Raw genomic sequence first — 27,077 nt, forward strand, 5'->3', positions numbered from 1 at the left:
TTGATGTATCATCGTGGTTACAGTACAGGGGAATGGGTAAAATATAAATCTTTATTAATATATTTTGTATAGATGTGACCAAAACATTAAACCTTCAAATGAACAGGGGAAACAATTCCACAAGCATTTATTACAATTTTCAGTTTTTCCACGATACATTGCTTGATTGAAAGTAAAATACCATCAAATAAGCCGTAATATGCAATATCCAAGGAGCCATGCTTCAGAAATGCAGATTAACAAGATTATGTATCACTTCACTGGTTCAATCTTTCTTTTGGAGCCTGAGTGTGAAAGCCTGAAGGGATAAGAGAACTTGCTTGATCCGTTCTCTGATTTGCGCATCAATCAAATTACCATCACTGTCAAACTTTGGAGGCTGCTCAAATGCTTTTACGGCTAGTTCTGGCTTGTTGATGAAGTGAAGATCTAAAAATACCCCAACCTGACGAAGATGGTACTGTGATCTACCCCCTCCAAAGCCACCTCCTGCACTGACAATTGCAGCAGGTTTGTCTGCCCAGCAATTTTGCCCTCTAGAAGCCCAATCAAGTGCATTCTTCAGTGGGGCTACAATTGATACGTGAAGCATATGAGGCGCAAGCACATAGATGAACATCAGAAATACAATATAGCAGGCATGCAGTCCATCCTTTAGGGAATCACTGAATCTTTGGACAAGTTTCTGAGATTTCACTTAATCTGCAGGCTAGTTTCTACAAGTAGTCTAGTGTTGTCTAGTAACTGGAATTTCCAGGGTAGTTATCCATGCCTCTTGTTTTGCTTTAGATATCAACATATCTATTAATCATACAAGGGTGTTACACAATTTAATCATTTTTCTTAATGGTAAGAACACTGAGCATGGTATTGTAGTATATTATGTATATAGTCTTATCTGTCAACCAGTAAGTGATAAAATTGTTGCGTATGATATCTTTCAAATTTAAATTGTATGTCACAAACACAAGTTGAAGAGTGAATTGCTCAATCGAGTTACTTAGATTCAGCATTGCAAGACGGTGCACAGCATAGCATGTATTAAATTGCAGCCAAATGGTAAACTAAATAACTACTAGATGAAAAGAGGCGTGCAGTGAACTTACAGGCCAACAAAAAAAATAAAACAAAGTATATGCTGAAATCAGTATGCCAATCAGAATGCAACCAGAAATGTGAGAGATGTGGGATATAATCCAAACATATTGGCTCTTGAATTGCTAGAGTACATGAATTGGACTGTAAAGTGTAAACTAATTATACATTTCTGGGAATAGATTGACAGGATAGCAGCATAGATCAAATGCTGAAGCTATGCTACTAGATGCCATACTTGCCCTAATAAAATACATATAGGTCTACACAAGTATAGAAACCATGATTTCGTTGGAAGGTCTATTTATTTTTACAAGGTAAAGAGCTGGATATTTGGTGGAATGAAAAGGGGCATCAGTTAGCTTGACTGGTAGTTAGCACAATAATTCAGTCAAGCACAATAATTCAATTTGAGCTTAAAGGAGTAAGTAAAGAATATTGAGGTATTCCTTTCTACTTTATACATAACATTTTGTAAGGAAGGAATAAAGGAAACTGACTTTCTACTTTTTCTAAATCAGTGTTGGAATTCCTTTATCACTTTCCCTACTACACACTTCAGGGCCCTGTGATGTTTTGCGCAACTCTCAACAGGGAACGCATCATGACAATGAGATGGTAACCAGCTCCATTATCTGCGGGTCACGAGAATGAAAAGGGACCCCCAACCAAATCGTGCACCATGACATTGATATCCAAATGGAAACGAACCTAATAGCTCAAGACAGTAATCACTTGATGAACCTCTGATCTAAAATTGTAGTCTGAACGAACCGAACAGATCACTGAATTGGTACGCACTACAGGTATGTGGATTCCCCCAAATTTATCTGGTCGTATCACTTTATCCATGGCAATTCGTGTGGAAAATCGGCCAGTAATCGCGAATTCGGGCGAGATATTTGGCAACAAATCACATATGGAGGCAGCAGTAGGCACGTACTTGCGATGGAGTAGTTGTACTCGGGGGATCCGAAGAGGAAGCAGTCGGCCTGGCGGACCTTGTCGCGGAAGGCCTCGACGGCGGGAGGGAATCCGCCATCGGCGGTCTCGAGGTCGGTGTTGAGCAGCGGCAGGCCGGAGATGTCGACGTGGTCGACGCGCAGGCCCGGGATGGAATCCTCGCACACCTCCGCGGCTGATCGATCGGCGCCGCCACCGGAGGAGAAGAAGGCGTCTCAGGTTAAGCCCAAAACTCGCGGGGATTGTGGGGGACCAGGGGTGAGGGAGCGAAGGGAAGGGAATGGCGTGTGTGTGTACCGGCGCGGAGGAGGCCGCCGTTGTAGGAGGCCTTGCGGAGGGAGCCGCAGATGGCGGCGACGCGGATGACGGGCCTCGCCGCCGCGGCCTCCATGGTCGTCGTCTTCTCCGTCGGCGGCTAAGGCTGCTGAGTTGGTGACGCGCGCTTGCCAACTGCCAAGTGCCCCCAACTCAGCGGAGATGGAAAGCGAATAAATAGATTTGCCAGAGTAGGAGGGAAAAGAGGAATAATTAATTCTGAGTTGGTCACGTGTAGCCTGTAGGGAGTGACAAATAATCTTAAAAGAGAAAAGAAAAGGTTTAAAATCTCATGGAAAAAGAGGTCATCGGAGTCGGACCCATCGGCGGCTAACGTTTTTCTTTATCATTTTTCTTTCTTTATTCCTCCCTCCGGCTCTAAATATTTGACGCCGTTGATTTTTTTTAAAACATATTTAACCATTCATCTTATTAAAAACTTTTATAAATATTATTAAAAACTTTAGTAGTATTATATTTAACAATGAATCAAATGATAGAAAAAGAATTAATAATTACTTAAATATTTTAAATGTGACGAATGATAAATATATTTAAAAAAATTAACGGCGACAAATAGGAACGTAGGGAGTATTATCGTAGCGCTCCATCTTTTTCCACAGCGTCCGTCACCCTTATTGGTTAGTGTGGACTAATCACCATTATTGGTTAGTGCAGGACTAATTTTCTCTGCTCTCCGTTTGTTATCATTTTCGTCTTCGCGTGACTATGAACAGAATTTGTCAGTTGAATGAAACAGCATCAAAACAAAAATCATTTTTAGCGAGATATGTGAGGAAGTTCTACAGTAGTTCTGATTATTTGCATGTCTTGTACTGTACCTAGATGGCTTTTTTTTGGAACATGTACCTAGATGGCTAGATTGAAATTATTTCTGTATGCGCGAGCAGGCAAAACCCGGCAAACTGAAATGTTGCATTGGGTTTGGACCGATTTTTTTTATCATTTTAACTTTTTAGGAAATTATTTTTTAAAATAAACCTTGCTAAAAACTTCAAACAGAAAAACCTTAACCTTATCAACATCAATGTTGATGATAAGACCAAACATCTAAGCACCACGTACATTGGCATCGAAAAACTTATCGAGGTGATACAAATTCTAGGTCAGCAGGGGTCAGCGCCAATACCCCATATACCGGTTAAATTATGTTCTTGGCTCCATGTAATTGGTCCCAAAAAAAAGCTTGGTGAGGTAGCACACATTTCATGTCAACAGGGTTCAACGGCAATACAGGTTAAAATACATATAGGTCCAATCATCCACCAAAACGGTCGGTTTATCAAAAGGGTTAATCCAAAAATTCATCAAACATGAATTTACAATCAACAAAAACATAGACTATTGGAGTCTCGATTCCCACAACGTCCAGAACTGATAGGTTTTTGACATGTTAAGTGTTGATATATGATCATGCAATACGATTTATCTACTTAATTGTTATATATTTCCGGTTAACGCGAAAGTTGCTAGTACACACATGGATCATTGATCATGGCAATTGGACGGAACTTCGAAGTTTCGCTTGCACCTCTCGCTAGTAGTAATGTTTTGTCGTTAGCTTTGATATGGCTTTAATTGGCGTATCGTCGCCTAATCATGGGAACAAAAACTAATCAGAGCATGCTAAGAGCAAGTTTAACAGTGTAGTCAATTGCCAGCTTCAAATCATTTATAACCAATGTAATAGTCAATTCATACAATAATTGTTTACTATACTATTAATATCTGGTCTTACATGTCATACATACAGTGCGTCTTAGAGCCCGTGTTGCAGCTGGCTACAGATCTGTAGCCCGCTGATCTTCTCTCTCTTCCTTTATCTCTTTAAAATATGTTTATAGCTGGCTTATAGCCTGCTATTGTACCTGCTCTAATGTGGGCACAAAACGTGTTTGTTCTTTTTTTTTTCTTTACGTGGCGCATGTTCTACATTTGTGAGAGTCAAATTTTGATTGTTTTTCAAACTCCTAGTTAGTTGCGCTTGGATGTTTCTGCATAAACCAATACTACTACCCGATATATGTATTTATCTCCCCCTGTCATGCGCATCACCCAGGTAGTCGCTATCGGCTAGAAGCAGAAACATCATCGATTGCGCCATTGTTCTTCTCCTTGTCTCATTGCCAGGGGTTCACAATTCGGACGAATACTAGTCGAATTCCGTGAAATTTTGAGGTTTCAACGAGGCTCGAAAGTAGAAGCCAGTTGAGATTTCGATGAGTTTCATCCAAATTCAAATTTGAATTGATAAAAAAGGAAAAAAATCAAATAAAATCTTATAAATAGTATGATATTCGTAGAACCTATTGGGATATAAATTTTTTAAAAAAATGATGAATTTCGTGTATTTACTGAAATTTATAGTAGGAAATTTTGATTGAAATTAAAGCTGATCGGTTTTCTAGTTACCGATTCAAATTTCGATGATTTCACTCGGAATTTCACTAAAGCTGATTGGTTTTCGCAAGCTTATCGCTAAACTAAGAGTATTTGTATTCAAATTTTGATCTATGAAATTTGTTCGAAATCTACCGGTTTTCCACCAGATTTTACGAAAACCATCGTTCCGCCAGAGTCCGAAACGGAAGGCCATCTCGAAATCGTAAACCCTTGCTCATTGGTTTATCGTGAGAGAGGAGTATTAGGCTTGGGCTATCGTGAGAGAGGTCGGTACTCTTGGGCTAGAGATATCTCAGGCCCAGTCACCGAAGGAAGTTGGCCGGCCCAACAGGTAAAGGAATCGAGATAGTAATTAACAAATCGCTCTTGGGCTTCGCCGACGAGTTCCTGGCGGCCGGCGCGGAGGATGATGCACAGAGCCAGCGTACAGTGGCCGGACTCGGGACTCTGCAGGAACGGAGCAGGCGACCGAGCGAGAGAGAGACAGAGCCTGGAGAGAGACATTAACTGAAGCGGCCACAAGGAAGACTATGGGACTTTTTTTTAGATTAAAAAATTTAGCTAAAAACATCACATCAAATATTTGACACATGCATAGAACATTAAATGTAAACAGAAAAAAAACAACTGCATAGGCTGTATGTTAATTTAGAGACGAATCTTTTGAGTCTAATTGACAATGTGATGCTACATTAAATATTTACTAATGATGAATTAATTAGGCTTAATAAATTCGTCTCGTAGTTAATAGGTGGAATCTATAATTTATTTTATTATTGGTCTATGGTTAATACTTCAAATGTGTCTGTATATTTAAAAAACTTTACATGCAAAGAACTAAGGCCATCACCAATGCGGCTCTTCAAGCCGTGTCCCTAGCTAACGTCGTCCCTTTTTGACGCCGTGTCGTGCCCCAGCAGAACCGCGCGTCCCCCAACAGAGGGACGCGTCTCTATGAGCGCCCGGGCTGGGGGATCGATTTGGGAGACGCGCTGGGTGGGGAGTAGCCCAAGGACACCGCTCCGTCCCCCAGTTTTTCCCCTTCCACCCTCGTCCCCTTCCACAACCAACCGCATGACTCCGTGGCGGCGGCGACCCTCCTTGTCGCTCTTGCGGCCGCCGGCGACGGGAGAGAGAGTGACGAGTAGCGGGAGAGAGGTGACCGTTGGCGGCGAGGGAGAGAGGGAGACGAGTGGCGCACACGATGTCGGCGACGACCTAGAGACCTCCTCCGTCGGCTCCACGCCGCCGTGGCCTCTTCCTCGATGTGGCGCGGCCGGTGCCGCTCCATCCCGATCTGGCCGCAAGGGGGCTAGATCCGCGCACGACGGCGCCAGATCTACCGCCTCTGGCTGCCGCCGGCACCGGAACTGAGGTCGGCGACGGCGTCGGGGCGGGGCCAGCGCGAGGCGGGGAGGACCACGACGGCCAACGCAACCCGCGCGAGGCTCTCCGTCCGCTACCTCGACCGGCGCGGCGCTCTTCATTGGCAGTGTCGAAGGGCGGCGGCAAGAGAGAGGATGAGGGAGAGAGCGGCGATGGGTGAGAGAGGGAGAGAGAGGGGAGCAGCCGCCGCCGCCGCCGGCCTGCATCCGCCGTCAGAGTCCGGCGACGGCGACGGCACGAGAAGCGGAGGGGAGGAGAAGAGACGGGCGGAGTCACAAAGATGAGGCGATGAGCTACCGATGGAGTAAATGAGGGAGAGAGAAAGGGAGAAGAGAGGGGTAATATTGTAACATAACCATGTGAGCTTTTTTGGCTAGGGACACTCGTTGAGCTACTAGGGGTATCATTGATTGCGAGAGGAGTTCCCCAGAGGGTACCCTCAGTTAGGCTGTGTTTAGATCTAAAGTTTGGATCCAAAGTTTGGATCCAAACTTCAGTCATTTTTCATCACATCAACCTGTCATACACACATAACATTTTAGTCACATCATCTCCAATTTCAACCAAAATCCAAACTTTGCGCTGAACTAAACACAGCCTTAGTGAGAGCATTTATAGAATATCTTTGATTGTAGATGCCCTAAGAACACCCTAGCTCAGCCTTTTCAGTCCTGCTCTGCTCTGATCTTCTCCACTCCTCCATCTGCACTGCACACTGCACTACTCTCTCTTTCAAGCCATTCACTGCCTTTTGACCATTGATCGAATTTGGCTGGTGGCGCAGGCAGGAGGAGATACTAGTACTAGCATCCAATGAGGAGCGGCCACATGCATACCTGTATCTACGACCACGCGTGGAAGCTGCCCTTCTGCTTTGCTGCTAGCTGCTGCCCCATTGAAGGAAGGTGAAGCACCAGTCTGTTGCATTCACGGCTTTAGATTCGTTTTGATTCTTTTTGGACGGGTGTGTTTGAATAGTCGACGCCTCTCAACGGGCTGCTGCCTTGTGGCCAGATGCACCAATACATCACGGATTTGGCTGTGTTTAGTTTTACGTTAAAATTAAAAGTTTAAAGAAATTAAAATAATATGACTGAAAAGTTGAAAGTTTATATGTGTAGAAAAGTTGGAAAAGTTGAAAGTTTGAAGAAAAAAGTTACTTCCTCCGTCCAAAAAAAAAAAAGGCAAACCTTGGGTTTGCGTGTTCAACTTTGACTGTCCATCTTATATGAAATTTTTTTATAATTCGTATTTTCATTATTGTTAGATGATAAAACATGATTAATATTTTATGCGTGGCTTGTCTTTTTAATTTTTTCAAATAAAACGGATGGTCAAATATTGGGCACGGAAATCAGGGTTTGTCTTTTTTTTGGGATGGAGGGAGTAGAATCTAAATAGGCCCTTTATGCAAAGAGTATTGTATAACTCATATAAAACTAGAGACATTCAGGGCTGTTTAGATCCTCTGGCAAGTTTTTTACTCTATCATATCGAATGTTTGAACACATATATGAAGTATTAAATATAGAAAAAAAAACTAATTACACATATTGCGTATAAATTGCAAGATAAATCTTTTAAGCCTAATTGCTTCATGATTTGACAATGTGGTGCTACAGTAAATATTTACTAATGACGGATTAATTAGACTTAATAAATTCGTCTCGCAGTTTACGGGTGGAATCTGTAGTGTGTTTTTAAATGTGTTTTTTATATCCGATGTAACACGCAGCAAAGATTTTAACCCCTAGATCTAAACACAGCCATAACCATGGATCAATAAAAGAACATGTTTATATGCATCTGTAGCCGTTTACAACCGTTAGTTAAATTGAGTCAGACGGTTGGATCTTATGCATAGCAATTTACTTAGGTGGTGTTTGGTTGGAGGGACTAAAGTGGGGCTAAACTTTAGTCCCTCTCAAAAAAACATAAGTCCCTACCATAGGAACTTATACTTTTGTGAGAGAGACTAAATTTAGTCCCTAGTTACCAAACACCCCCTTATACAAACGCGCGCGGTCAATCTGTATCCTGAAGCGCATCTCCACTTCTCCAGGCGGAACGGCATGCCGGAGCCCGGAGGAAAGGCTTTGCGCTCGCGAGGCGATTTCTGGGGAGAAACCGCAGCGACCACCAGTTTTCGCCGTTGCAAATGATCCTACACCTACAAGGCTACAACCGCACGCCAAACTGGGAGTAACTGCATTTTTTGACCACACCAAAACTGCAATCACCTCACTACTCATCCTGCCTCTCACTTCCATGTCGGCCAAAGGTTTTCCCGGGCCCACAAGTCAGCGTGTGACCGAGCAGCTTGACCAGCGCGAGTGCTACAGTACCTGGCTTGACGTGAGACGGGGAGGCACGGGGCCCACAGGCCCAACCCAACGCATCCGATTGAACGTTTCTGAACGCCTCGGTCACCGCGGATGATCGAAGCGCGGCCCCGGCCAAGCTGCCATGCAGCGCTGCGTCTATTTCAAGCTCACCGGCTACTGGTCTAGTACTCCTCGTAGAGCCAAGAACCGGAGCTATTTTTACTATTCATGCCACTGTAGCAGCTGAAAGCCGGAGTAGATATATAAACCTTGTGGCGATTCGATCGTGTTCGTCCATGGCCGACGAGGGGTCGTCGCGCGCCGAGCTGATCGAGGCTTCGCCGGCGCTGGACCTTCCGTCGCCGCCGCGGAAGCCGCGGGGCCGGCCGCTGGGGTCCAAGAACAAACCCAAGCCGCCGGTGGTCGTGACGCGGGAGAGCGAGGCGGCGATGCGGCCCGTCGTGCTGGAGCTCGGCGCCGGCTGCGAGGTGGCCGCCGCGGTGGCCGCGTTCGCGCGGCGCCGGCGCGTCGGCGTGTCCGTGCTCTGCGGCCGCGGCACCGTCGCCGCCGTCACGCTCCGGCTCCCGACCTCGCCGCCCGCCGCGGTGAAGCTGCACGGGCGGTTCGAGGTGCTGTCCCTGTCCGGGACGGTGCTGCCGTCCGCGGCCGGAGAGGGGCCCGCGCCGCCGCCGCCGTTCTCGGTGTCTCTTGCCGGGGCGGGCGGGCAGGTGATCGGCGGCACGCTCGCCGGGGAGATGACGGCGGCGGACGGGTTGGTGGTGGTGGCCGCCACGTTCGGGAGCGCCGAGGTGCACCGGTTGCCTGCTGATGAGGACGACGAGGCCACCGGAAGCCGCGGCGGTGAGGAGCGGAGGCATCCACAGCAGCAGCCGCCGCAGACGGTGGCCGCCGCCACGAGCGCCGTCGACGTGGGGCTGCTTGGGTACGGCGGCGGTGTGGGGGTTGCCGGCGGTGCGAGTGGCGGGCAGGTGGGCCGCCACCACCAGCAGCAGCAGCAGGCCGAGATGGTCTTGTGGGCCCAGTCGCCAGGCTCAGTCGGCCCGGCCCATCCTGCCACGAGTCGTTACTAGCCAGCACGGTATTTCTTTCTCCCGGCATGGTGATGGCGTCATGATGCCACCCCTACCATCGTACGTTACGTACTGGGGTATTTCACGTCTACTACTTCTACACGGGATGGTTGTGCTTGGTATAATTGGCTCCAAACTTCACAGCAGTTATTTTAAGATGTATTATGTGGTTAATTTATGTTGCTTTGTGAGCTTGAGAGATTCACAGAGTTTACCATGCACGAAACGACTAGCCAAGCAGAGAATGTGCTCCCTCGGTTCTTTCCAACTTCCCCACATCTGCTGTGCATATTGTGGTAGGCATTGCACTAAACAGCACCAAGCCACCAACTAGAGAGTAGAGGTATCACTCACCGAAACAGGCTGCTTTTACTTCTTTGTTATCGATGTCGATGGCGAGTAAGAGAAAGGATAATAATACAGTCAGCTGCTTATTTATAGTCTATCTATCAGCTCACTCATATAGTGGTTAACTCTTCACTATAAATATATGGTCCATATGTCTGTCTAAGCCAGTGTCTAAGTCGGTGTAAACTTATAGCCCGCTTCTCATCTCTCTCCTCTTTTCTCCCAACCACCTCAGCAGGCTTATAGCCCACTATTATACTTGCTCTAAAAGAGAAGGTTGATAGTACTACGTTGATTTTATCGGGAAGGCGCGAAACCGTGGAGTTTCCGATGCAGTCCATGCAAGCCTAAAGTTGACTGCTCAAAAGGCAGGTTGTCTTTGCATTGCATATGCAGTGTGATAATGTAAACAGTAACTCAACCGCTCCGTTTATTATTTACAACTGATTATTATAGAAGTGGGTATGATATTACATTTTTTAAGAAATACTCCATCCACAAAAGTTACACCTATTACTTTTGTCACTAAGATCAAGAAGAAATTAAATCATCTTGGATATTATAAAATCAAGGAGTGAATGCAAGCATGCAACCAATGAGTATTTAGATAACTCCTTGGATTCTAATCAAACATTTAATTTATCTCTTCTTTTAAGTCTTAAATGCATAAAGACTAAAAAAAGAAACAACTTATCTGGAAAAACTCAAATGTGAAATATGTCTAACTTTTGTGGATGGAGGGAGTAGTACTAGTTAACTATATTATTGACTTTGCTCTTAGTGCAGAGATACAAGTCATAAAATCTCCAAGTATATCTATAACAAAGATAAAAATTTCTTGTGTACCCTGAAACTTTCTCCAGCCCTTTCTCTGTCTTTAAATTTTTATCCTAATTTTAGTTTGGATTTCTTTCTCACCCTTCTCGTTAGTTGACCATTAAATTTCTATCATAAGATATATTTTGCCCTTTGTATGAAGGTAAATTATGGAGTATATCATTGGATGGTAGAAATTTATAACGAGTCTATTTTATCTATGAGTTGTTATGCGATATATTGTTTACCATATAGTTTATTTGTACATATGACATAAAAGTTATATTAATTTTATAGTTATTAAAATATTGTCTTATAAAACAAATATATTGTACTTCTATCATAAATAAGTGTACACAAAATATTTTCTCAATAACAAACCACGACTGCTGCTGCTGCTGCTACTACTCCCTCCATCTTGAAATAAGTTATTTTTTCACCCATCCAACACATACCAACACATATCTTAAATCTTAATGCAATTATTCATTTTTTTCTGTTTTGAACGTATTTATTCTCAATTATCACAAAGTATGATACAATGGTTACTGGAAAGGCAGTTGAGTCTAAAGGAGCGAGAGGTCCAGGTTTACAGCGGCCGCACCACGCTCGTGCTACTCGTTCAGCTTTATTTCCTGCTGCTTGGCTGTGACTGCGTACAGGCACAGAAACAGCAGCGAAAAGGGTGAAGCAATATTGGGTTGTCCCCCCGACCAGAAGGGCGCGCATGCTACCACTGTTGCCGCGGGCGTCGCAGGCAATGTTGTACGTACTTGTACGTGGTTGTGGAGGACGAAGCGAGGGTAATCGATCGATCTCGCCGGCTGGATTGCTTTACTGCCCAAAGCGATCTCTGCAACTGCAATGCGTGTCTGTCCTACATGCACCGATGCTGTGGCTTCAATTCCCTTCCTCTTTGCGAGGTTTAGGGTTTGTTTGGGAGCTTCTAACAGTTACAACTTCTCTTAAAATCTCTAGTTGCCAAAAGTTCCTCTAAACAATCTAGTTTTTTACCCAGATTCTAAGAGAAGCTATAGTTGTAGAATCTGGAAAATGAACTAAAAGCCTGAATCTGGGTTTTCCAGCTTCTCCAGATTCTCAACAGCTAGCTTCTCAGCGGACATGCTTTTCACAATCTTAAGCTCCCCAAACAATCATAAATGATCAAAGAGTCGTGAGTAGGGCCGGGACGATGGCACGTTCATCCGTGGGCCGACATATCTAATGGGTTGGGCTGAGTGCTTGACTAGGCCGAAAGATCGGTGAAAAGCTGACATGCTAGAAAGGCTTTCCACATGTTTCAGCCCATAAGATTGCTTGTATCACAAGGATAAGTAGCTTTTTGATGGTTACACGAAAGATAAAGTACACCGAAGATCCCTTAACTTGTCATCGAGTCATAAAATCATCCTTAAATTACAAAACCGAATACAACGCACGCAAAACCGAATACAAGTATTTCCAGACTTACAAAATAATGCAAACTAGATCTCTCGACGGTTTTAATTCCGGTTTTATACGACATGACAGCTGACTTAGTGTGGGATCCACGTGGACCCTATACGTCAGTCTCTTCTTCCCCTCCCTTCTCTACCTCTCTTCCTCTCTCTCTCTCCTCTCCACGAGCGGCGGGATGAGCTGCGCGCGGGTGGCGAGCTGTGCGGGAGTAGCTCACGAGCTCCTCCCGCGACGACGTCGTCATCGACTACTCCATCGCGGCCGTCTCCCCGGGTGGCATGTTCATCCAGGTCGAGTACGATGACGACTCAGCTGGCGCCGTACGTGGACATGCGTCGCCTCGCCGGTGACAACGACGAGCACCACGTGTACGCGGAGGCCTTCAAGGTTCAAGCGGCTTATAAGATTGCTCATATCACAAGGATAAGTAGCTTTTTGATGATTATACGAAACACAAGAAGGAAAAAAACGACAAGTACAAAGGTCAGGTCAGCGTGGGCCTTGGATTACGACGCTCAATTATTCCGTGGCCACTAAGCTAAGCAACTCTGTCAGGCTGAAAAGAGCAGAGGCCAACAACAAAAAGCAAGGAAACGGTAGTGTACGTGTGTGATGGCGCATGTCTTCCAACTGCAGCCGTGAACAATTCCAAAGTTCCAAACAAATTCAAAGTTCGCAACGACCAGTGGAATGGCTTGCGCCATACTTTTCCCGGTAAGCGTAGCATGTGGTTCCCATGATTCTGTCCACTGGGGAAAAAGATAATTCCTTCGCCTCCATCGATTTGCCTACATAAGCACGAAGGCTCTGATTAAGCTACCAATCACGCACTAAACCGATCCCAAGAAAATGGAAGGCTCGACGTCACCGAAGGCGTTGAGAGTTGCGGCGATCTCCGGCTCGCTGCGGAGGGGCTCCGCCAACACCGGCCTCATCCGCGCCGGTACGTACGTACATCGATCGTCTCTCCTGCAGCTCAGGCTGATCAATCCGTTTCGTTTTTTCGTTTCGTCTCATGTGCGGCTGCTCTGATTCTGACTGAACTGCAGCCAAGGAGATATGCGAGGAGTCCATCCCGGGGATGGTTATTGACCACGTCGACATCTCCGACCTGCCGCTGCTCAACACCGACATGGAGGTTGACGGCGGCTTCCCGCCGGCCGTCGAGGCGTTCCGGGCCAGTGTCCGCGCCGCCGACTGCTTCCTCTTCGCCTCTCCCGAGTACAACTACTCCATCTCAGGTACGTGCTCTGGTGCTCATGACCTCATGTCAACTCTCCTGTGATGGAAGAGGATCCTCTCAAGTACTTCCCCCTGACGTAGCCACTGACAGGTGGGGCCGTGAGCTGTGAGACCCATATGTCAGTCACCACTCTCTTTTGACTTCATGTTAGAGGATCCCAATCCTCCCGTGACATATGCCATTCAGGCACAAAGCAATTGGCTTGCCAGGTTGTTGATTGATTATGAAGTTCTTTACTGCTCGTGGAGAATGAGTAAATAGAGAACCAAAATTGAAAAACAAAGTAAATTTAGGTTCTTTTTTGTTTGGGCAATTTAGTTTTGTGATGGCTATGGGTCCAGTAAGGAGGCATGGGCCCACTAGTCAGCGAGAGAAATGTTACTTTTTTTCCAATTAGACCCGTCATGTTTTTATTCTGTCAAAAAAAAATGCGTGAGATATTTTTCAGGTGAGCCCTCTGTGTCTACAACTGTTTGATGTACGCATATCCTGTGCAGGTCCTCTGAAGAACGCGTTGGACTGGGGATCAAGGCCGCCCAACTGCTGGGCTGACAGAGCCGCCGCCATCGTGAGCGCGTCAGGAGGCTCCGGTGGCAGCCGATCAATGTACCACATCAGGCAAGTCGGGGTTTTCTTGGACATCCATTTCATCAACAAGCCTGAAGTGTTCATCAAAGCACATCAGCCTCCGAAAAAATTCGACAGCGATGGCAATTTGATTGATCCGGAGATTAAAGAAGAGCTCAAGGAGATGCTCCTGTCACTGCAAGCTTTCGCCCTGAGGCTCCAGGGCAAACCTGCAAACTCTAAACATGCAGCTTAAGCGGGTTTTCAGAAAAAAAAACTGGATGAATAGAACTCATTGGATTCTAGGACATCTTAACGCCGAACAATTGTGTAGCCGTGATTTGAACGGTAGCTTAAATAAATCTTTTGGTTGTGTAACTTGTTCATCTTGATGGAATTACCAAACCACACTTTCCTTTTCTGTTCACAGAATGCATTTGATACCATGCTTTCTACTACTGCATATTTTTAGTTCAGATAGAAGCCTTGCAATTGTTGATTTCACTTGTCATGACTTTGTGCTATCTCTTCGCGGTTTCTGTCATAAGAGCAAGACTAGCTAGCTCTGAGACTCTGAAAGGATTGTTCAGATTAACTATATTCGAAACACAGCTACAAATTAACATACAGTACACGTATTTCGGATATCTGTACCAGCTGACTGCTGTGCATGCTCTGTTCTGTTCTGAGTTCTGATGATCATATATAAACTGGGTTTCACAAGGGACCACAGGTTAGATCTGGAACGATTTTCACATTGAGCTAAACGCCTAAATATATATCGGCGATGAGCTCCGGCCGGCAGCCTTGCGGTCCAGCAGCATGGGTACCAACATGCATGATGTTTCAACAATGCGGTTACCAAGAGGAGGAGGAGGACCTAGCTTGTGGTCCTTGGTCATGTCGATCCGTTCATGTGTAGTTCTTCGTTATCTCATGTTGTCCACTGATTGAATCTATCTAGTACGTACTGTTGTAGTACAGAATGTGATTCTGCCCAATCTTGTTTATTGGACCCTGCCATTCTGTACGAACTTCAACTTGTGTGCTGATTTTTTTTTTACTGCATACTTCATTTCATCCCCAGAACACCAGTATGGCAGTATAGTAGCACTACAATGACGAGTTGACGACTACTCATAGTGGTATAGCACATAATGTGATTATATCCGACAAAAATATAATGCTGAATTTTACCTCATCCCTCCACGCCGGACAGTCATTCATTGTCTCCTTATGGATCTACCCCAATCAAGCACGAGTTCATTGGTACTGAATTAATTCTCATCAGTCATCAGTGCATCATTGTTCATGCCTGTCGACTAGTCTCGTCTCAATTTGGCTTTCTCCATGCATGGCCTGTGCTATTGCTACACTATATGCACACCAACTTTCACTAATTCTTCTGCATGGTGCTATTTGTTTTCATCCAACACATTTGGGTCGGATTGATCACGGATGGTCCTCGAACACTGACGAGTCATAATCGAGATACCCCGCTGTATAAGAAGATCAATCTTGATTATATTCTTGTGTCCTCATGGCGCACAAAAGCCTTACACGTCTACATATGTGAAATTCTTTTTACATAATGGATATTAAACCTGGACTTTGCTATAATTGAAGCTACAACCATTTATTACAAAATTAATGGCACGAAACCTAAACATAGATATACCAGCATACATATTATGGCCATTAATCATGATGTCAACTTCTGACAAACACATCAATTTTTTTCTGGAAGAACTTTGAGATCGATCATTTTCACGAACACGCGACGATTAGGAACGGGATGAAAGCTAGCATATATAAAGTTTTTCTGGCCTTACATATAGCGTTTTAACGTTTACAGGGACATATATAAGTCGGTTGAGATGGGCAAAAAACAGGATACATGAGGACCAATATGGAGAGGACAAAAACAAAGCAAAGGCCTAGCTATAGCTAGTTACCCAGGCCGAACTACACCTGCATGCCGGCATGCAACACACACAGTACATGCATGGCTAACGACAAATCCACCGTCGTCGCACTACTTCTTCTTCCCTGTCTCCTCCGACGACGCCACGGGCCGGCCGCCGCCTGTAGTGGCGGACGACGGCGGCAGCTTCTTGCCATTGTTCCCAGCTTCCTGGGATTTGGCATCATCGGTAGTATTGCGGCGGCCGGGCTGACCACTGCCGCCGTCGACGTGCGCCGCCGTGCCCTTGGCCGCCGCCGCTGGCTCGTCGTCCATGTCGACGTTGAAGTCGAGGGGGAGCGAGCGGGATGGTTGTCGCCGATGACGAGACATTGCCTCTCGCCTACCTAGCGCTGCCACTAACTTGGTTGCAAGCTAGACCGTCCAAGGCCAGATATGTGGAGTACCTGCAGGTAGTCGTGAGTGAAGAACTGAAGAAGGGGGGGTCTCGGCCTATATAGACGGAAGAAGCTGGGGCGCAGTGCTCAAGGAGGTTGGAGCCTTGGAGGTGTACTTCTACAACAAAACCATGTGTGGTTTTGATGAATAAAACACGTCACTGTGCTGCTTGGGACCGTACCTGCGATGTGCCACGTATAATCAACGGTCCAGATTGTTTTTAGGCGCTTTTAGTTTTACTACTAGTGCTATATTGAATACTTTAATTTGTATCTATGTATGGGTGTATCTTTGTCTGTATATATATTTATTTGTATCTATCAATGCAGCATGTGCCTATATTTGTCTGTCTATTATATATATCTCTATATGTATCATTTTTGTCTATCTATCTATCTATCTATCTATCTATCTATCTATCTATCTATATATCTATATCTATCTATGTATTTATATCTGTATTGATATCTTAATATCTACTATATATTTATCTCTATGTATCTATATCTGTATATGTATCATGCTATCAATAACTCTTTGATTTCAAATATAAGTCAAATTGAGAAATATCTCATACTATCATTCATTTATTATTACTATATATTGGAAAGAGATAATCTATTTATAAGGACTAGCATTTATTAGTGAAGGCGAATATAAAACATATAATTTAAATCCGAATTACTTCAAACCTACTCACAATTGGGAAAGGTTTTTTAAAAACTAAACGACATTCGGAGGGCATTTCAAAAAAGATCAATCAAAGAGAAGTGTCTAGTTTTGATCATTTATTAAGAGCTCCTTTGAAATACAGGGTTGTCAAAACATATGAATAAGAAAAGGCAAGAATATAATTGCCATGCTCATGGAACTCCCATGAAATTTTGAAAAATAAGGAAGTTTTAAAACCACCGTTTGATCGTCAAATATGAAAAACGCAGAAACTCAGACATAAAAGACATAAGAATATCAACATGAGGTGGGATCTCATACTTATTTTCCTTCAAAATTCATATAGAATAGCCCATTTAGTAGGTATTTCTAAAGAGACTGAAGTGTTTCAAAGGGTTCCGCTTGATTGTTTCCCGAAGGATGTAAATCCTCTAGAATTTTATGTCTCTCTCTCTCTCTCTCTTCTTTTTTCAAATGGGGCCTAAAGTATGACCGAGTTATAATAATCCGTCATAACACAAATCCATGAGAAAACCCATTGGTCAAGAAATTCAGCACCACAAATGGAAATGGTATACTAGAGCAGCATCAATCTGAAAAAAGAGAGAAGGTGAATCGAGTAGTGATGTGCAGTGTAGGACAGTTTGTTGTTTGTCCTAAACAGTGAACATCTTGCATTGTTCGCTTATGGGGTAGGGCCATCAGGTTATTAGCCGTACCGGCCCATATGTAATGATGCTCGTACACAAACATCAGGCTCAATCATTCACGCACATGCAGCGTGATGTTCTGAAAGCTATTGCAGCGTATATGGACAATGCCCAACTGAATTTCAAAATCGGGAGGTAATTCCATCGTAGTAGTAGTAGGACTACGCGGAGTACCACTTCCCACACGCACGAGCTGAGCAGCTTTGCAGCAGAACTGGTGCATCAATAATATACACAATTAATTGACTGAAAATCTCAGCAACACCGATTCAAACAACCCCTAAGTTAGTGAGATCACTGTCACCTGTGGCAGACGTAGCTTGGATGCACGCATGCAATTATTGGGGGCACCATCGAAGGGAGAAATAAGCTCGAGTTGAACGTTTTTGCCTTCCATTTCTTTACTAATTTCCCTAGATTCTCGTTCAGCAAGAAATGTACAAACAGAGTTGTGTTGATTCTCGTTCATGGCAACGCGAGACAAAAGCAGTCAGTCAGTCAGGCAGAGGCCGGTTTAATTAGTCTTATAAGATTGGTGAACATGGTGGATGCCCCAGCGCGAGACGCCAAAGAAGCGATAGCAACGTAAGCGTCCACTGCCTAGACAAGGCGCATAGCGACGATCATGACAAGCATGTGCACGGTCTTGTGCTACTCCTTGCATCGTGTCATCGACCGTCGATCCGTCTCTGCCGCGTCCCGCTGCACAAGTGTTTGCAAGGGAGGCTTCGATCTGATGTGCGCACGCGAGGGAGGGATATGCGACGCAATAATTTGGTGCGACATGCGGCGTGGAGGCTTCAGCGGATGCAGGGGCATTTTCCCCTCGGGCCTCGAGCGCCGGGCGGAACGGCAGCGCATGCAGCGGCAGGACGCACGCAGCGCAGCGAGCGCCGTGTCCAGTGTTTCGCGTGTAGTAGTAGACGGCCCCCCGTGCGTGCTGGGCTGGCTGGCGTGGGCGTGTGGGGGAAAGGGGGGCGGCTTCTGGTACGTTACGTACTTCGCGCACGAGCTGCTCTGCCTCTGCTGCCGCGCAGCGATAGATGGTCGCATGCATGGCGGGGTGCTGTGATTTTGTGAAGCTGCCGCATTGGGACGGCAGATGCACGTTGCCTTCCCAAACCAACCCATGGTGTGCTGGTGTATGATTGATGCACGCGCGTGGCCCAACAACTACACGTACGTACGGTCAGGTCGGGTCGGGTCGGCCAATCAAGTGTATCGGACAATACGTACGCCGTCTTAATTGCATGTTTAGTTCGTGAAATAAAAATTTTTGGGTAACACATCGGACGTTTGACCGAATATCGGAATAGGTTTTCAGACACAAATGAAAAAACTAATTTCATAACTCGCCTGGAAACCGCGAGAAATCTTTTGAGCATAATTAATCCGCCATTGGCAAATGTAGATTACTGTAGCACTTATGGCTAATCATGGACTAATTAGGCTCAAAAGATTCGTCTCACGATTTCTTCCCTAACTGTGCAATTAGTTTTTCTTTTAATCTTATATTTAATGCTCCATGCATGTGTCCAAAAATTCGATGTGATGTTTTTGAAAAAAACTTTTTGGGAACTAAACGGGGTCTAAGTTGAGCCATGTTCTGTGTTTCTCTCTGTGTTCTTTCCCCTGTTTTCCTTTGACTCCAAGGAGTATAATCGAGAATGATACTCGTCGGGCGTCCACCGCGGGGGAGCCGGATCGGGCGCTCTCCCCGCGCGCCCCTCCTCCCACGTGCATATCTACTAGGCCCACTCACTTCTTCCTCTTCTTTTTTAAAAAAAAATATTTCACCTAGTGTACTTACAATATTTCACTATTTATATATATAATGTTGCAGTGAATTAAAATACTCTTTTGCAACAAAAAAAACCACATATTTTGGAAACTCTCTATTAAGGGAATTTGATTTATTTTTTGTTCCATAAAAAATGTTTCACCTAGTGTACTCACAATGTTTCACTACGTATAGATCTAATGTTGCAGTGAACGAAACATTCCATTGCAACAAAAAAAACCCATATATTTTGGAAACCCCCTATTAAGGGAATTTGGTTTATTTTTTGTTCCATCGAAAAATGTTTCACCTAGTGTACTAACAATGTTTCACTGTGTACAGATTTAATGTTGCAGTGAACTAAAACATTATTTCGCTATTTGCTGAAACATTGTTTTATATAAGGTGAAATAACACCTGATTTAAACGAGTGAAACATTTTCGCTCTACTTAGTGAAACAATTCCGATATACCTGGTGGAACATCATGTAATATTTAAAAATAATTCAATAATAAGCTAAAATTTCTTTTCGTCGGAATATATCCATGCGTGGTCTTGTTTTGAAGATTTAATTGCAACGAATTTAATGGTGCAATCGGATCATGATTTAGATAAGTAATTTAAGAGAAAATTCAGTTTAAAATAGTTTTGCACGTAAATCTGACGTCAGCACCCAATTTTTCCCCACCCACGATCGGGCGCCCGATTTGTAGGGTGATCCGAGTATAATTGGAACGGTAGTGTCAATCGTTTTGAAGGGGATATGGTCTTAAACCGAGTCGGTTTGATTCGGAGCAGACGAGAGAAGTCGCAAATTTGAACCAACTTTTCACTCCGCACAATACACGACGTCGCTTCCGATCATGATGAAAATTCCACAATCTTTAATCTACTGTCGTCAGCCGACATGTCATCGGCTGGTAGACCAACACCCAATTGACTACACTATGGTCAAAAGCCTCAAAAGGAGGTCCAATTCAACACGATGGGCCAGGCCGCCTATACATACACATGGGCTTTCACTTCGACGGGCCGTCGTCCAGCAAAGAGATAATGGGCCGACGAGTAGGTCGGTGGGCGCCGCCGATGACGACGCGTCACGACCGAATAACCGGGCGGCATCTCTCGCGCAGATCCCCACGCTTTTTCTCCGGCCGCGAACCCCTCGCCTCCTTCGCGAAGGGCCCCCCTTCCTCCTCTCCTCCCACCACACACCACCCGAAAAACACCGGAGGAATATTCCCCACCTCGCCTCTCTCCAGCCACCGACATGGCCGCCGCCGCTGCTTCCGCCTCCTCCTCGTCGTCGTCCTCCTCCTCGGCCGAATCCGTCCCCCTCCCCACCACGACTCTCCCCATCGACAAGGTAGGCGCAAGCTGGATCTCGATCTGTTTGTTGTTGGTGAAAGGGGGGGGGGGGGGTTAATCTTTGGTTGGTTCTTGTTGTTGTGTTGGTGTGTTGGTGTTAGGCGGCGGCTGTAGGCGGCGGTGGCGACCGGGCGGTGGATTGCGGGGTGTGCGCGATTTGCCTGGATAAGATCGCCCTGCAGGAGACGGCCCTCGTCAAGGGATGCGACCACGCCTACTGGTTCGTTCTCTACAATTTTCCCCTGCGATACGAATTGCTGCTAGGCTTCAGCACTGGATCCTCCGATTTCTTTGGTGGATTGTTGTTGCGATTTTTGCCTCTATAGAATATTATTGGATAGAACTGGTTAATAATTTGGATGAGACCCTTTTAGATTTGATGGTGTTTGCGATGCCTCAATTAGCCTGTGTTTCTCATTCAACTGTATAATTTATACTAGCATATTAGCTGTAACATATGCGAGCTACCCATGACACTGATATTAACATGACGCCTTAAAGCTTTGTTGGATTGATTCCAAATCAAATGCCAGACTTCCGTTGTTGGGAATGTAATTTAACATGTTATCTACCATACTAGCCATGTGCGGTCGGTTGGCTTCTCCTTGTCAAACTACTAGCTACATATTGAATGGTGGTTCCTAACAAATCCTATGTGCCTGGTCTGATGACTTGGTCTTGTATTACGCCCTAGATGAGTGTTTGACCTCATATGTGAATTGATAACTTGCTTATGTGTATGTGAGTCACAGCTAATGCTGAAGAACCTAACTTCTGTTAGCATTCTTTCTCACGGATCATTTTCTGTTCTCAGTTGTCAACTATTGTAATGTATTTTAAACTGATATTGGGCATATTTATCTATCATCTGCTGAAAATTGTTTTGCAATAGACCTGTTGCTAATTCTCTTCCAACTACACTTTGTGGAAACAGTGTGACGTGCATTCTGAGGTGGGCGTCCTACAAACAGACGCCTCAATGCCCACAGTGCAAACATCCGTTTGATTTCCTCAGCGTGCACCGCTCTCTCGATGGCTGGTAACCCCTTGTTTCTCCATTATGGGGGAGGGCATACTTGTTTCAGGTAGACTGTAAACTTGATGCTAGTTTCTTTTCTCCAGTATTCATGACTACATGTTCGAGGAAAGCGTTTGCCTTCTCCTGAGGGCCACTTGGTTTGAACCTCTGATCGTAGAGGCTCACGAAGAGGCTCTGGATGAAGAAGAGTTATACCACATCTATCAATATGATGATGGCGTTGAAGATGACCTTGACGAGGAAGCTTATTACATGAGCAGGTCTCCGAGCATTCGAATTGGCAACAGGAGGTGGGGTGACAATGGATATGTCAGAGGAGGCAGGAAAGAGGCAAGGCCAGTGAGTCGCCAGTCCTTGAATGACACTGATGCTGGTCCATCCAGGACTCCCAAGAAGAAAGATGTATCAGCATCGGGATCAGGTTCTGTGTCCAAGGAAGTTGCAGGAAGACGAGCAAAACGAGCTCTGAAGCGTGAAGCTGCTGATAAGGCAGCTGCAGAAAAGCACTTGAAGCACCTCCAGAGGTTGGGCCTCAGGAAGGCACCCGAAGCAACAGCTGAAGCAACTCCAGAGGTTGAACCTCAGCTGAACGAGTGATTTTCACCAACTTCTGTAGATAATGGTGCTGTGAAGAAAACTGCAGCCCTTGGGTCACCCGAATAATCTTCCATTGTGAAGGACTGGAGCGTGGCCTTGTATCGTTGGCAAACTTGCCGATTTGTACAGTACTTTAGTTTCACAAATTACTCGTAGCATTGAACTGCACATCAGTCTGCACCAGATGCGGCGATGCAATGCGGTTTACCTCAATCTGATAATACTTTCAGTTACCGGGATTCCTCTGATGCAGAGGACCCTGAACTAGGAGAATGTCAGTTGCTAGCTCTGCTAGTATTCTGTGCTGCAATGTATCAGTTTAGATAGAATGTTGCATGTGACTATCCTCCGATAAATGAAATGAGGAACCTGGTCTTCTTGCATGTATTGTGTGACTATCAGTTGAATGAATCTTTTAGCCAGCGTTGTCTATCCATCAGATATTCAGATGGTTGAAAATGAAAGTTGTTGGCGAGCGGTATACGCAGTTGCAGTTGATGGCGTGATGCAACACAGAAAAAGTGTGCACAACTTATTTGGCCGCACGCGTTGATCGCCAATCCGCAGCGAACAGTCGCAGAGCGCCGGTGAACCACCGCCGCCGGTTCACTTTGACCCTTTGAGAGCAGGTACAACAGCAGACTATACGTATGACAGGTGGAACTATATATTATATATTAATAGTATAGTAAGTATATTAATAGTGGAACTATTGTATGAATTGATTATTAGATTAGCTATAGATGAATTAGAGCTAGTAGTGGGCTATACTATTAAATTTGCTCTGATACGCGTCTGCAAACTGTATAGGTGTGGAGTTTAGCGCAGCCCACGGGCCTGTTGAGGCCTTGACGGGCTTCACTCAGTAGCAGCTATCGGCCCAGCCCAGAGAATGCACTGCTTGTGGATGGACTTGGGCCCAGTTTGGTAGAGCCCTTGGGTCACCCGAATAATCTTTCTATAAAGGTCTAATTTCTCCCAAATAAAAACTAAAATACTAATCAGCATTGTTTAGGTAATTTATTCAAACAATATTTGTTAATTTTATAATATTTAATTCATTCCATCCACAGCACTGCATCGTCGTATAGTAACACACCTTTAGCTATGCTCACCATTTTATATTACTGAAAAATGATTCAGGCATAAGCATCCGTCTCCCTGCTAATCTTAAAACATTAGTGACCATTTTCTGATTAATGTTTTCCCAGCGAAAAAAATCATTTTATTCCGGCGACTCCATATCTTTGAGTATGTGTCGGCGCATATTGGAAGGTGCACACGTTTCATATTCGTGCATGGTGTTGTGGTCGCTTGCGTCCACAAAAAAGACTTAATTTCTCTCATTTCACCTTTTTTTTTTTTACGGAGTAGTTCAGGAAGTTTATTTTTACCACAAGCAGTAACGGATGTGCGAAACATACTGCTACCTACTCACTCCGTACCAATAAAAATGAATCTAGGGCTTGTGTGGTTTGTAGCCAATTTTTACCTTACCATAATATTGGTAGTATCAAAATATTGGCAGATTTTGGCACTATTGGTTAGTGTTCAATCTAAACTGTTATGGGTAAAATTTGATAGCAAACCAAACATGCACTTGCTACCAAACCAAACAAGCCTCTAGGACTGGATGTGACATACCTCTGTCCAGATTCGTAGTACTAGGTTGTGTCATATTTGGTACTATATTAGTTTTTCATGGGAAGAAGGGAGTACCTACCAAGGCATCAAATGTCAAATTCCATCTGCTACTGTCATTGTTTCAATTCGAAATGACGAAATTGTTAGCCGTAGTAAACTATTCCAAATTTCCAATCGATCGACAGCCGAAGCTGTATATGACGCCGTGCACAGTCCCGGGATGAGGTGTTGGGTGCTTGACGCAAACGCAACAAGCCAACAAGCCGGGCCAGCCAGAGCCAGCCAGCCCCCTACCTCGGAGAGCACAATCCAATCCAGGCGAGGGGGGCGCGCCTCCGTGTCTCCAGGCCACCGCGCCGCGCGCTTCCTTACTTGTGCTCTATTTAATTCCCACTAAAGATTTTACATCCTATCATATCGAACGCTTGAACACCAACATAAAGTATTAAATATAGACTTAAAAAATAATTTATTATACAGAATACAACTAATTTGCGAGATAAATATTTTATAAGCCTAATTGTTCCATGATTTGACAATATGGTGCTAAGTAAACATTTGCTAATGATAGATTAATTAGGTTAAAAAAATTCGTCTCGCTGATTACTGATAGATAGATTCTGTAATTAATTTTTTAATAGTGTCCAAACACCTCATATACGACATACTATATATATATATATAATACCATATATATATATATATATATATATATATATATATATATATATATATATATATATATATATATATATATATATATATATATATATATATATATATATAAAATACCCTATGCGAACACGTTAAAACTTTAATCGTCATGGTCTTGGCCATGTCAACTCCATCAATTCAACGCCATCGTGCGACGCCACGGTCCCAAATTAATCCACCTCGATCTACTATCGTCGTGCATGCCAGCCAGCCACAGCCCACGGCCGCGAATTCTCCACCACTGTTCCGGATTTTTCGTAGGATCGGCACACACGTACGCACCCCATCGATCCTGTGCATTGATAGCAGTTTGCACACACAGACATCACACAGTGGTGGGGGTACTGCGACGAACATGGGGGTGGCATGCAAAAGGCGAGAGACGAGACCCGTGTCCTGTGCCTCGAGCAATCACGCAACTTTGCCGTGCAAAAGCCTTTGTCCCCTACGGACTACTGAGCTTCCATGGCACATGCTATAGGCTCGTCCTAGCTTGCATCGTTGCATGACATCGGACGGGTTGATTCTAGTACCAAACTACCAATGACGATCTAGGCACTTCAAGACTGTTTCGCGGAGATTAGGCAGAAATATGAAACTAAATAAGAGATTGTCACGATTGATTTGAAATAGAAAATATGTACACAAATTAAATTACAGATGAATATGATGGGCTATGATAATAGTGTACTCCCTCTGTTAAAAAAAAACAACCTAGATATGAACATTCCTATTACAACAAATCTAGACAACCATCTATCCAGAATAATCGTACTAGGATGAATCATATATGCTCCTGCATGCCATTTTTTGACATGGAGGGAGTAGGTAATAAAATAGCGATATTTTGAGATAGAATTACATTAGAAGTAACTGTTTTGAAACGGAGGAACTACACTTGTACTCCCTTCGTCCCATCCTAGGACTAGAATATGGACATGCGCTTTCAAGCGCAGCGTTTACCTGACAAGCCTTTTATTCGTTTGTTTTTTACACATTGATAGGGCTCCTACATAATGCAAAATTTCAAAAAAGGGAAGATAAATAATGAATACTTCATGAAATGAGTCCACGTGATTTTGCAACAAAATATTATTTGCTAGCACCATAGAAAATGTATAAGAATTGTGAGTCACTACCTCATCCTTAGCAAGCAAATGTTAGGGCTCTTCTGGTTGGTGCAAGTGAAAAAGGAAGCTACATAATAATAGTAGTAGGTTAATTTCTAGGCCTATTTCTTATTCCGTTGACAGAAGCTAGCTGGGAGCTTTATGTCAAATTTGTACTTGACTGATAATGAAGAATCTTTTGCATAGCGCAATTTGTTGTTGACTTGTTTTGATTAGATTTTCTGGAGTTGATTTATTTTTTCTTGAGTTCTCTCTAGGTATGCATATGATTTCATTGGTATTGTGGCAATAGGTTTGGTACCCATAGGTATATTAGACTTGGTAACCCGATGTTAGCTTCGGTACTAATTTGTTGATACCTATTGGTATGAGACCTTGTACTAATCAATAGATATCAGACTTGGTATCCCAGTACCAAATCAAGTATTAGACTTGATACATCGGTACCAGTTGTCGCCGCATAAAGTATCCTAGTGCTCGATCTAGATCAGACTTACTTGTATCATATACGATACCTGGTTTCTGGTTTCGTGTAGACCTCATGATGTCGTCATCATATATAAGTATCACGATGATCTAACGGACCTCGTCCTCTAGTCCACCTCAATTCGAATGATTATATAGCAGTCATTCATTTGTTCCAAATGACCATGTAGAAATACATTTCCAACGGATTCTAATCCTTCATAATTCCTTTGTTCCAACGTGTCGACTATCTACTGCAAAACACATGACAAATACTTGCACGGTATAGAAAACGCACATTTTTTGTTCACTCGTCATATGAACTTTACAATGCAGTCACACTTTCAATTTCCTTGGATGCAGATATATTCTCAACTGTAATATGATTTCCTGTTTTGTAGGCATGTTCACATTGAAAAAAATTTAGTAACTTTCAAGTTAGAACATTGCTTGTCCATTTATAAGTCCTGACCATTAATTTATTATAAAAACAGTATTTCTAATACTCTTATAAAATCAATATTGTGATTATAAATATAGTTGTACAAGTTTATACACTAAAGAA

The 27,077-nt window shown here is 44.1% G+C and overlaps 4 protein-coding genes across 4 annotated transcripts; 3 read left to right on the forward strand and 1 right to left on the reverse strand.

The window, feature by feature from the left end:
- Positions 1-33: 33 nt before the first annotated feature.
- LOC127760644 (probable NADPH:quinone oxidoreductase 1) lies at positions 34-2,543 on the reverse strand. The gene is made up of 3 exons (XM_052284933.1): positions 2,356-2,543; positions 2,039-2,233; positions 34-570 (listed from the first exon to the last, which is right to left on the reverse strand). Exons 1-3 carry the CDS (start codon positions 2,447-2,449, stop codon positions 266-268), a joined length of 594 nt encoding a protein of 197 aa, XP_052140893.1. The 5' UTR covers positions 2,450-2,543; the 3' UTR covers positions 34-265.
- A 6,141-nt stretch (positions 2,544-8,684) lies between these two features.
- Positions 8,685-10,146, forward strand: LOC127760055 (AT-hook motif nuclear-localized protein 22-like). The gene has a single exon (XM_052284267.1). The coding sequence runs from the start codon at positions 8,804-8,806 to the stop codon at positions 9,596-9,598; it is 795 nt and encodes a 264-aa protein (XP_052140227.1). The 5' UTR covers positions 8,685-8,803; the 3' UTR covers positions 9,599-10,146.
- Positions 10,147-12,883: 2,737 nt separating this feature from the next.
- LOC127754436 (probable NADPH:quinone oxidoreductase 2) lies at positions 12,884-14,474 on the forward strand. Its single transcript, XM_052279976.1, has 3 exons — positions 12,884-13,163; positions 13,270-13,461; positions 13,961-14,474. The coding sequence occupies exons 1-3, from the start codon at positions 13,070-13,072 to the stop codon at positions 14,284-14,286; spliced, it is 612 nt and encodes a 203-aa protein (XP_052135936.1). The 5' UTR covers positions 12,884-13,069; the 3' UTR covers positions 14,287-14,474.
- Positions 14,475-20,702: 6,228 nt separating this feature from the next.
- Positions 20,703-22,942, forward strand: LOC127780678 (uncharacterized). The gene is made up of 4 exons (XM_052307952.1): positions 20,703-20,921; positions 21,025-21,143; positions 21,858-21,962; positions 22,046-22,942. The coding sequence occupies exons 1-4, from the start codon at positions 20,826-20,828 to the stop codon at positions 22,557-22,559; spliced, it is 834 nt and encodes a 277-aa protein (XP_052163912.1). The 5' UTR covers positions 20,703-20,825; the 3' UTR covers positions 22,560-22,942.
- The last annotated feature ends 4,135 nt before the right edge of the window (positions 22,943-27,077 follow it).

This window comes from Oryza glaberrima, chromosome 1 (assembly GCF_000147395.1).
Source record: "Oryza glaberrima chromosome 1, OglaRS2, whole genome shotgun sequence".
Classification (NCBI taxonomy): Eukaryota; Viridiplantae; Streptophyta; class Magnoliopsida; order Poales; family Poaceae; genus Oryza; species Oryza glaberrima.

Bases quoted from the DNA above. Each gene is read 5' to 3' on its own strand.
- LOC127760644 (XM_052284933.1), bottom strand. From the start codon at position 2,449: ATGGAGGCCGCGGCGGCGAGGCCCGTCATCCGCGTCGCCGCCATCTGC. The intron at 2,234-2,355 runs GTACACACACAC...CCGATCGATCAG, and splicing joins CGGCGGCCTCCTCCGCGCCG to CCGCGGAGGTGTGCGAGGAT. The intron at 571-2,038 runs GTACGTGCCTAC...TATCAATTGTAG, and splicing joins GTACAACTACTCCATCGCAA to CCCCACTGAAGAATGCACTT.
- LOC127780678 (XM_052307952.1), top strand. From the start codon at position 20,826: ATGGCCGCCGCCGCTGCTTCCGCCTCCTCCTCGTCGTCGTCCTCCTCC. The intron at 20,922-21,024 runs GTAGGCGCAAGC...TGTTGGTGTTAG, and splicing joins CGACTCTCCCCATCGACAAG to GCGGCGGCTGTAGGCGGCGG. The intron at 21,144-21,857 runs GTTCGTTCTCTA...TTGTGGAAACAG, and splicing joins GGATGCGACCACGCCTACTG to TGTGACGTGCATTCTGAGGT.
- LOC127754436 (XM_052279976.1), top strand. From the start codon at position 13,070: ATGGAAGGCTCGACGTCACCGAAGGCGTTGAGAGTTGCGGCGATCTCC. The intron at 13,164-13,269 runs GTACGTACGTAC...ACTGAACTGCAG, and splicing joins CACCGGCCTCATCCGCGCCG to CCAAGGAGATATGCGAGGAG. The intron at 13,462-13,960 runs GTACGTGCTCTG...TATCCTGTGCAG, and splicing joins GTACAACTACTCCATCTCAG to GTCCTCTGAAGAACGCGTTG.
- LOC127760055 (XM_052284267.1), top strand. From the start codon at position 8,804: ATGGCCGACGAGGGGTCGTCGCGCGCCGAGCTGATCGAGGCTTCGCCG.